This window comes from Lagopus leucura, unplaced genomic scaffold (assembly GCF_019238085.1).
Source record: "Lagopus leucura isolate 7727_CA_CO unplaced genomic scaffold, USGS_WTPT01 Super-Scaffold_100001, whole genome shotgun sequence".
Classification (NCBI taxonomy): domain Eukaryota; kingdom Metazoa; phylum Chordata; class Aves; order Galliformes; family Phasianidae; genus Lagopus; species Lagopus leucura.
In genome coordinates this window covers 4,520,181-4,530,284 of record NW_024962262.1, presented here as the reverse complement: position 1 = coordinate 4,530,284, position 10,104 = coordinate 4,520,181, and the positions used below count along the sequence as shown (strand labels likewise).

Sequence of the window (10,104 nt, the reverse complement as noted above, 5' to 3'; positions counted from 1 at the left end):
TATTGCATGACATTCCACTTGGGCAATTTGAAAAGACATTCGTGAGTTTTATAACAGCTTCAGGTCTATAGTGCTCAGATTATGAATGTGTGCAAGCTCACGCATCTTTTTCTCATTTCTCTCTTTCGCTTACCGTACAGGTTACATAGTTGGTTAAGAAAATCATGAAAATATTGCCTCCAGTAGTAGCCAGCTCCAGCATTCAGGTGTGATAACATACCTTTAAGCATCGTTATCACAATTTCCACCAAGATACAAGCTTCATAATTTAAATCATCATATATATATATGATGTAGGAGTATAGACAGGTTTCTGTCAGGGAACTTGGTCATCTCCTCTATTATAACTGAACACACCTTTCAGAAACACTCTCAGAAATATTCCCCATGCTTTTAATACTCAGGATGCCCATTATCTCATTTTAAATACCTAGAATTATCAACACACCTTGAATCACTTTCAGCTTTGAGAGATTACTCTGCCAGCAAACAGAGCAACCAAATATAGCTGGAAGCCAGCCTTTCCACCTAAGCGTGTTCAATATAATGATTCACAGTACAAACTTTTGCCATGATAACATACACCTTTTAGTATTTTTATTATGTATGTCTTGTTTTCTGGTTTAAAAAGCCTGAGAAGTGAGCACAGAACCAATGTCCTCTGTGGTCCTTTGAAGAACTTAATGTATTTTGTGGTGGCCTGAAGAAGCTCACTGCATACCACGCTCATCTCAAGCTTTATTCGTAATCAGTAATCAGAGACTGGCATGAAAGCACTTGTTGTAGATGTAGCAAAAAAATAGATGAAAGATGCGCAGAAGCATAAACAATGTGCACCGTACCCAGTTCCAGAATAATCCAACCATGACAAATCAAAAAAAGAGGAGCAAAATAGTTATTTAACGTACACATGTGCTTTGTTAAAGGAAGTAGGAAAGAGAAACAGTGGTTAAAAAAAAAAAAAAAAAAAAAAAGTAGATGTACATTCAGGGAAACATATCCCGAAGTCAGATACTTTTGAAGATTCCAAACATTAAACCAATTATTAGGTAAGATAGAGTTCTCTGACAGAGGATGCCTTATGCTAACCATGGCTATTAAAAGCAGTTGGCACCCAAGCGAGAAGGAATAGCTTCCAAACACCTAAGACCATCATGGTCTTTTACCTGAAGAGAATGAACTGTGAGTTAAGAGAAAATTTTCCCTGCTATCATAACCTATAAAGAAATAAAAATCAGGTGTTACTAATTTGGGGCACAGTTTTTATTCTGGCATTTGCACACGTAGAACTTTTATTTCATAAAGACATCTTCCTAAAAGGTATTAAGAGGAAATCATTCGTGCGGGATGCACTGTTCCAGTGATTAATTATCTTGCTATTAAATGTGCTTGATTTTGAATCTGAACTTCTCTAACTGGCTTCCAGGCATTATACCCTTTTCTGTTAGAGGCATATAAAATCCTGGTGAAAGAATGCTCTAATCCAGTCATCTCTCAATTTTCTCCTAGAGAAACTGAAAAGAGTAACTTCCATAAATCCCTCACTATGACGCAATTTCTCAGGTCTTCAATGCCATGTCTGTGACTTTTCTCTGAATTCTCTCTTCTTTCTCAGTACATTTAAAAAAAAAAAAAAAAAAAAGTGCATCCAGCTTTCAAATACTAATCTCATCAGTGCCCTGACCAGAGGTAACACAGAATCATAGGGCTTGGAAGGAACCTCTGGAGATCATCCAGTACAACCCCTGCTAAAGCAAGTTCCCTGCTAACACAGGCTGAGCAGGAAAGCATTCAAACAGGTCTTGAATATCACCAGAGAAGAAGGCTCCACCACTTCTCTGGGCAACCTGTTTCAGTGCTCTGTCACCCTCACAGTAGAGAAGTTCTTTTGCATGTTTATATGTAACTTCTTGCATCCCAGTTTTTGCCTATTTACCCTTGCTCTGTCACCGTGGTGATACAGTGGTATCACTGAAAGGAGCCTCGCTTCAACCATTTGACTCTCACTCCTCAGATATTTATGAACAGCAGAGATCCCCTCCGTCTTCTCTTCTCCAGACTGAACAGCCCCAGCTCTCTCAGCCTTTTCCCATAAGGGAGATGCTCTAAGCCCCAGTCATCTTTGTGGTCCTCAATTCGACTCTCTCCAGTAGTTCCCTTTCTTGAACTGGGGAGCCCAGAACTGGACACAGCACTCCTGATGTGGCCTCACCATGGCAGTGTAGAGGAGGAGAATCACTCCCCTGCACCTGCTAGCCACACTCTTTGTAATGCACCCCAGGATCCCACTTGGCCACAAGGGCACACTGCTGGCTCATGGCCAACCTGCTGCCCAACAGAACACCAGGTCCTCCTCTGCAGAGCTCCTTTTCAGCAGGTCAGCCATCAACCTGTACTGGCACATGTGGTTTTTCCTCCCCCTTTGCCCTTGTTGCCCTTTTCCTCTTTACCCAACTCTCCAGTCTGTCCAGGTCTTGCTGAATGGCAACACAGCCTTCTAGCTTTGTATCATCAGCAAACTTGCTGTGGGTGAACTCTATCCCTTTGTGCATGTCACTGATGAACATGTCAAACAAAAACAACAACATTTTCAACAACATGTTGAACAGAGCCTGCACTGACCTCAAGGAAAGCCCACAGCTACAGGTCTCCAACTAGACTCTGTGCCACTGACCACAACCTCCTGAGTTCTGCCAGTCAGCCAGTTCTCAGCCCACCTCACTACCTACTCCATACCCCCAACGTCACATCCTTGTTCCTGTTCACGGCTCTCCCTGTATCACAAGGAGGCTGTCTTTGTTACAGCCCTGCACGAGGACCTCTCGTATATAGCCGACCAAGCGCCGAACCCCCACCCGCTCCCGCCCGCCTCGCAGCAGGAGGCATCTGCGCAGGCGCGCGAGCACGAGGCGAACCCCCGTTCCCGCGCAGAGCCCACGTGGCCGCGCGCGCGCCGCCTTCCCCTTTCCTCTCCTCACCCGAACCGCTGCGCGCGCAGGAGAAGGGGGGGGGGGGGGGGGGGGGGGGGGCGAGCGCGCGCACCTGCGCTGCGCCCTCGGCCCCTGGCGCCGAGTGGTGGAGGGCGGCCGCCTCGGAGGGACCCTGCGAGCCTCGTCCTCCGGGACAGTCCAGGTGTGTGCGTGCCGGGGGGGGGGGGGCTGCTTGGGGGGTGCGGTGCCCACTCGGAGTTTGTGAGCCCTCGGAGGACCTCAGCCCCCCACCCTGGGCGGGGCTTTCCTCACTGGGGGTCGGGGAAGGACCGTCGCCCCCTCACCCGTAACGCTTACCGCGGCTGCGGCACAGCGGCGCTGCGGGGCGGGGGGGTCGCGCTGTGGCGCCTTTTCCTCAGCGGGGGTCGGTGCTCCGGGTACCCACCTCTGTCTGCGGTGCCGTTTATGTAACGAGAGCCCTCCCGGCAGGCGGTGCCGCCCGGGGCGCTGCGCTCTCGGGGCGCTGCCTGCAGCGCTGAGTGCGGGCGGTAAAACCCTGTCTTTCCGTTGAAGAACCGGGGTTAAAATGAATGAAGAGCCGACGGTCAATGCGAGCTGGCTGCCTCAGGACCGCGTAGAAGCCGGCTCTACCGAGAACGCCTCGGGCTCCTCCCTGGTTCCCGTGGTAGAGCCGGAGCCAGAGCTCTGGGTGAACCCCTGGGACATTGTCCTGTGCACCTCGGGGACCCTCATCTCCTGCGAGAATGCCGTGGTGGTGCTTATCATTTTCCATAACCCCAGCCTCCGCGCGCCCATGTTCCTGCTGATAGGCAGCCTGGCGCTGGCGGACCTCCTGGCGGGGATCGGACTTATCGTCAATTTCGTGTTTGCGTACCTGCTGCGCTCGGAAGCCACCAAACTGGTGACGGTTGGACTCATTGTTGCCTCTTTCTCCGCGTCCGTTGGCAGCTTGCTGGCTATCACTGTCGATCGGTACCTTTCCTTGTATTACGCTTTGACTTACAATTCGGAGAGGACTGTCACTTTTACCTATGTCATGCTTGTACTGCTGTGGGGAGCAGCTATCTGTATCGGACTGCTGCCTGTGATGGGCTGGAACTGCCTCAGAGATGAATCCACCTGCAGTGTTATCAGACCGCTCACTAAAAATAACGCGGCGGTCCTCTCGGTCTCCTTCTTGCTTATGTTTGCCCTCATGCTGCAGCTCTACATTCAGATCTGTAAAATCGTGATGCGCCATGCCCATCAGATTGCCTTGCAGCACCATTTCCTGGCCACTTCCCACTATGTCACCACCCGAAAAGGAGTGTCTACTTTGGCCATTATTTTGGGGACTTTCGCGGCTTGCTGGATGCCTTTTACGCTCTATTCTTTAATAGCAGATTACACCTATCCTTCTATATATACCTATGCCACCCTCCTGCCTGCTACCTACAATTCCATCATCAACCCTGTAATATATGCTTTTAGAAACCAGGAGATACAGAAAGCGCTGTGGCTCGTCTGCTGTGGCTGCATTCCTTCTAACCTGTCTCAGAGAGCGAGATCGCCCAGCGATGTCTGACTGGCGGCCAGCAGGACGCTCCTTAACACCTTCCTTCCCAGCCATCCCTGTGACCGTGTCTTTGGTTTAGATGCATTCATTAAGAGGCGTGTGGTGGGTTCCAGTCAGAGCCACAGGACATGCTGACCTTTTGTGAACAGCAAACCCCAGTGACCAAAATGAAGCAAATGGTTTAAAAGGGAGATTTCCAAAATCAAAGTAATCGGTGTTCTTACAGATTTATGATGTTGCTCAGGGTCTTTTTGTTATAAATATATAATCTAGACTTTGCCATGCTTGCCACGATTTTACATTAAGTTTGCTAATTAAAAATGGATTTAAACAGCATACCTCATTTGAAATTGTTTATGTGATTGAGTTCAGCCATACTGCATGTTACAGTCTGTTGTCAGGATATGTTTCCCCTCTTAATTCTTATTAAAACAGTAGGAAAAAAAATAATAAAAGAAGGAAAAAACCACTGCCCTGTTCCCACAAACCCATTTTTATATCATGAGAATGCTCTTCAAAATAATGGCCAATTGTACTGATTTATCTAGTATTTATTGTGATAATCTCACTGCAATGAATTTGCTGTGAGTGAGGAAGTACTTGCATAGCTTTTATTTTACATCTCTGCATGAATTAAGTTGCTCATTATTTTTATGGAGTTCCACTTCTCTACCGAGTTCTGGCTGGATGTTGAAACAGAAGATAGGCTTTGCCTTCTTACTCAGAAGTCAGGCCGATGTTTTCTCTTAAGTGTGGGACATCAGGCCTCATTATATTATTAACTTTAAAAGAACTCACTGGGGAGTTTTGAAGTTGATGAATCAACATGGTCTCTTCTGGCTGCATTTGTAACAGATGCAACACTTTGATGTGTCTCAGACAAGTTTTGTCTTTCTGTAGTGAAATATCAAATGGAATAACCTAATATTTTGGATCTACATGAAAGTTTGTTACTAAGTCAAAACGATTGCCACATGTTTTCACTATTCTGCTGTAATTTAAAATGTAGAAATTTATAAATTCTCGGAGCATACCTGGTTCATAATTGTATGCAACCAGAACTGCAACTTGAATCAAAATTGTCTCCCTTTCTGGCAGTTTTGTCCGTTACAGATTGGGGTTCTTCTCGCTGTATGCATGTCAGTTCTCTTCATTATAAGATGATAGTTCTGGTCTAAAAAGCAGAGCTTCCTCTCATGAATGGTTAAGTTTAAAAGCTATTTCTTACCTTTTACTGGAGCCACATTAGAAAGCAATAGAAATAAAACACTGCTTTCTAATTTCAAGACTTGATTGTCAGAGAGGAAATCTTTCTAGGAGATTTGTGAAGTTCATTGTCTATTCCAGTGTCAGTGCATAGGAGTTAATGGGAGCTCCTTGCACTGGCGTTAATGGGAGCTCCATGTGTTAATGCCCTGACATCAGTAGGAGGTTTTGTTCCCTTGAATGTCGCAGTCGGCATACTGTATTGTTGCTTCAGTGTCTTCAATTGCAGTTAAAACAAAAAATCTCGAGTGTAAAATCAGCAATATTTACAGTTCAATGAAATAATATACCTGTGTAGTATAAATAGTAGAGACAACTGTGTTGCTGGTCTGGATTTTTCCAAATGGAACCTGTCCTTTTCACATGGATGTTTGGATGACTGTAGCTTTCTGTGACGTTAAGAATCATATGCTGTACGCAGTGCTGAATCTCAAATGTGAATGAATTGTCTACAAACAAGGCTCTGTAGAGGTTTTATGAGCAATAATTGAGTTGCAATGCTGGGTTCAAATTCCATTATCTACCTGCTTCAACCTTCACGATATTTGGCTCTTTCTTTGTAAGCTGATTAGTTTGGTAATTGTGGCATGGTCTGTAGAGCTGTAAACTCGCAGCTCCCTTGGCTTTACTGCCATTTACAGATTCTCAACACAGTTAGAATGTGGTCCCTACTCTGTGTAGGGTGTTGGTGTTCTTTATCTGCTTAGGAATGCTCATGATGCTCCAGTTGTTGTCAGGTTCCTTTTTTGTTACAGATTTCTGTAGAAGAAATAATCAGGTCATAAATATCCACACTATGTACGAGTGTGGTTTTGCAAGTATGCAAAGTACTGAGATGAAATGGGGGTAGAAGGCATGAACTGAATAACGTAGAGAGGCTGGATAATATAGAGTGGCACTTCTTAAGACAACAGCTGAGATACACTAAAGCGATACATCTAGCCCCCTCCTTTTGCTGTTTTCTTTTTCTTTTTGCTCCTCTGAATCAAACTGCTGAGGAAGTGTGGTGAGGATGAGCAGCTACAACTGTGACCGTAATTCAGTCCCTAGGGCAGCCGTTCTGCTGTTTAAGCAGACCTGTTCTCATCTTCTCACATTGCCTTGCAGGCACGAGTGTTTTTCTCTCTGCAACACCTGGGTGGCAGGGAAGTTAGAAAAAAAAACCAAAAAACAACAGCACAGAGGGAAATCATGTCATCCCCTCTTTCACACTGCTCCTTGTCATCTTCCTCACTCCACAGGCTGCTTAAGTCCTCCATGGCGTTTAATGCTGTCAGGAGAGCCAACCTTTTCCCTGTGCCAGAGCAGAGATCTGTGATTGGAAGCTCCTCTCCTCAGGAATGATTCGAGTCAAAAAGAGGAGAGAAGGATTAATTATAGAAGTTACCAAAAAAAAACCCAACGGCTCACAGGGGCATGATTTGCCCTCATTTGATGAGTAACTCGTTTACCTTTCACCACAGACAGGTGAGAAACATGATTTTGCCTCCTGAGCTACTGCTGTGATGCCAGTGAGGGTGCTGGCTCTTTGAGAAGTGGTCTGAAGTTGAGACATTCTGGCAGCATAGGCCAGAAAATCCTTCTGGAAGTCAGTGACCTTGGTTTGTCCATAGCTGTCAGATTGAGCTCTAGCATGGTTTACGGTAGTAGTGAGATGCTATTAAATGCACCTCTGAATGATTTCTTGGGCTGTGGGTACGAAGCCACCTACCTCACTTCCATAAGAAGAAATGCATGAAAGACAGCTGCTTTTCAGACTGTGAAATTAAGTATTTTACTGCTTTTATGTTAGACTGTGTAGGCAGTAACAGTGTAGGCCCCAGATCATTAGGGTCTGGTGCCAGTATCCATGCGAAGATACCTCTGAAACTGACAGAAAGCTGGACAGCTTGCAGGAATGTCATTGTTTTTGTCCCACTGAAGCACACCTGTGCATCAGAATTCACCGTGCTGGGTACAATAAAGTAGTTTCATCATAATGTCAATTTTCAAGATTTGAAGTTCTTTTTTATTTATTAACGTATCTGACCTGAAGTTAAATTTGCTGTAGTAGTTTTAGTCATCCATTCAACCTCAAAGCCTGTATTTTAATTGTATTATTTTAACCGTTTCTCCAAACAGTGAGAACTCCAGCAATAAGGTTTTAGTATAACAGCAATAAAATCCTCCATGTTGCAGGTACTATAAACTGCTGAGTAACCTCAGAGCAATAGGGAGGAAGCAATATATTCTTCAGACAAAAAATAATTTGCGTAAGGAGAAGTCTTCCTTCGTTAAACAGGGGCTGTAGGACCGATGTGGGTCATTATTTCTGGTTTGTCTTACAGTTCTTGAGTTACTGAATGGGATTACTCAGCAATAGCTGCCTACCTTAGTTTTTGGATGCTGAATTCATGCTGTCTGTAAGAGAGAGCTCCATACTGCAGAGGGCATTTTTGCTCTTTTCTGTGTTGGATATTTAGTCGTATGTTGGTCTCTGGATAAATTACTTGTGTTCAGCATTTCTGATTGTTACTCAGTTCTGTACATTCCCAAATCTGTGGTGCCCATCACGGTGGGTGTATCAAGATGAATGTAATAACTGGTGCTAGCCTGTTCTGAAGGCAGTTTGGTTTTTAAAAGAACAAGATTAAGGTGCCATTGAAGAAACCCCCTGCCAGTACCTGGGGTGTTTGGGAGCTGGCTGAAAGGCCTGCTGTGGCTGCTGTATGTTCCTGCCACGGACAGCCAGTGACAGAAGTAGTTGCATCCATCCTTCATGTTCAGGGGACAGCCTTGAAATGTCTTGGACTGGCTGAAATCCCTCCACAAGCAGCAGTGAGTTTTGGCTTGGGCCAGCTGCTGTGCTGTCCCCAGGGAGTTAATTCTTCTGTTGCCTCATTTTCTTAGGGCACACTTAGCTTCTGAAAATAAGATACCTGTATTCGTTTCTCCAAAGCGCCGGGCAGCCTGGCACTGTGATTGAATGTTGGCATGAAATTGCATCACTAAAATTCAGACCCCTTAAATATTAACCCATTACTTTTAAGGATTACTGTTCTGTAGCATTCAGGACCCTGTTTTCAAAATGCTGGCCCTGACTTTCATGCAGAGAAAGTAAGTATTGATCTTCCTTTTATATGTAATATTCCTGTATTTATAGGAAAGAAAAACAGTTGGGCAGAGTGGTCACTGCTTAAAAAACGCCAACTCTTCTGTTACTTCTGTGATGCTGAGTGGTTCTCGGTCCTTCAAACAGCAGCTAACTGCTACCTGGCAACTGTCCTGATAACCCTGAGTGCCCACAAGTCAGTTTCGAAGCTTCGCAGCCTGAGGAGAGGGACCAGAGTGGTTGCCAGTACAAAGCAGTCTGACAGAACAGCTCTGTTCTATCTGCACATCAACTGCAGACAGATCAAGTCCTGTGTGTGTGAGAACAGTGTCAGGAGCCTTGGCCAGCATTTCATTGGGTCGCTCTACTGCCACAAGGCAACATCAGCCAGCCTGTCCCACACAGTTCTCACATTAAGAGTTAAAGAATACTGAGAACGCTGAAGTGCTGCTGGCCAGCTGTTCTGGAAGTGGTATCAGTGTTATGCTTCTTGAGGAGGATGAAGGATGCAGCAGGACCTGTGGAAGAAATCAAGGATAGCATTAAATATCTACATGCGTTTTCATTACATATAGACTCTTCAAATAATTTATAGTGTGCAATAAACTGAGTTCTAATAGAGCAAGACATTGCAAGTTAGGAAGAATCCCTCAGTAACTTGTTGAGGTTAGGCAGCAGAGTTACTTAAGAGCACGTGGTGCTTATAAAATAAAGGAGATTTCAGGTAATGGTGCATTACTGTAATTAGGAAATAAAATTAAAAATTGGAATTTTCTGATTTTTTTCTTTTTTTTTTTTAATGCTTGTTTATAAAGTCATGGTTTTTTTTTTTTCTTTTCTCTTTCAGTGTCACATTTAGTTTGGCTTAGTGGTTGTTCAGAGATGTGCAATGAAGGAAAAAATAAGATGTCAGTATCTCTGCTTATAAAGAAAAAAGCTAAAAGGAAGGATTGTGCTTCTATGCTTTATATGTATTAGGTAAATAATAATGCGGGGAAGGTGAATTAGGCATGCTTATCTTCCTGTCTCTCAGTAAGATGATAGGGTTCCCAGTAAACTTGAAAGACTTCTTGGGGCCAAGAACTTGCAGATCCCATTAATGGATCAAAAATCTCGATGGTAGCTGCTTTCACATTAAGGAAGTGATGAAAAATGAGGAGGTACAAGTCCTTGTGGCCTGGGGAATCAGCCAAGTACTTGGTGTCTGAGCTTGGATAGGAAGGATGCTTTCATTCAAGCAT

At 44.6% G+C, this 10,104-nt stretch overlaps 1 protein-coding gene across 1 annotated transcript; it reads left to right on the top strand.

Moving 5' to 3' along the window:
* The first annotated feature begins 3,088 nt into the window (after positions 1-3,088).
* GPR12 (G protein-coupled receptor 12) lies at positions 3,089-5,326 on the top strand. The gene is made up of 2 exons (XM_042867792.1): positions 3,089-3,132; positions 3,504-5,326. The coding sequence occupies exon 2, from the start codon at positions 3,517-3,519 to the stop codon at positions 4,513-4,515; it is 999 nt and encodes a 332-aa protein (XP_042723726.1). The 5' UTR covers positions 3,089-3,132; positions 3,504-3,516; the 3' UTR covers positions 4,516-5,326.
* Positions 5,327-10,104: the final 4,778 nt, after the last annotated feature.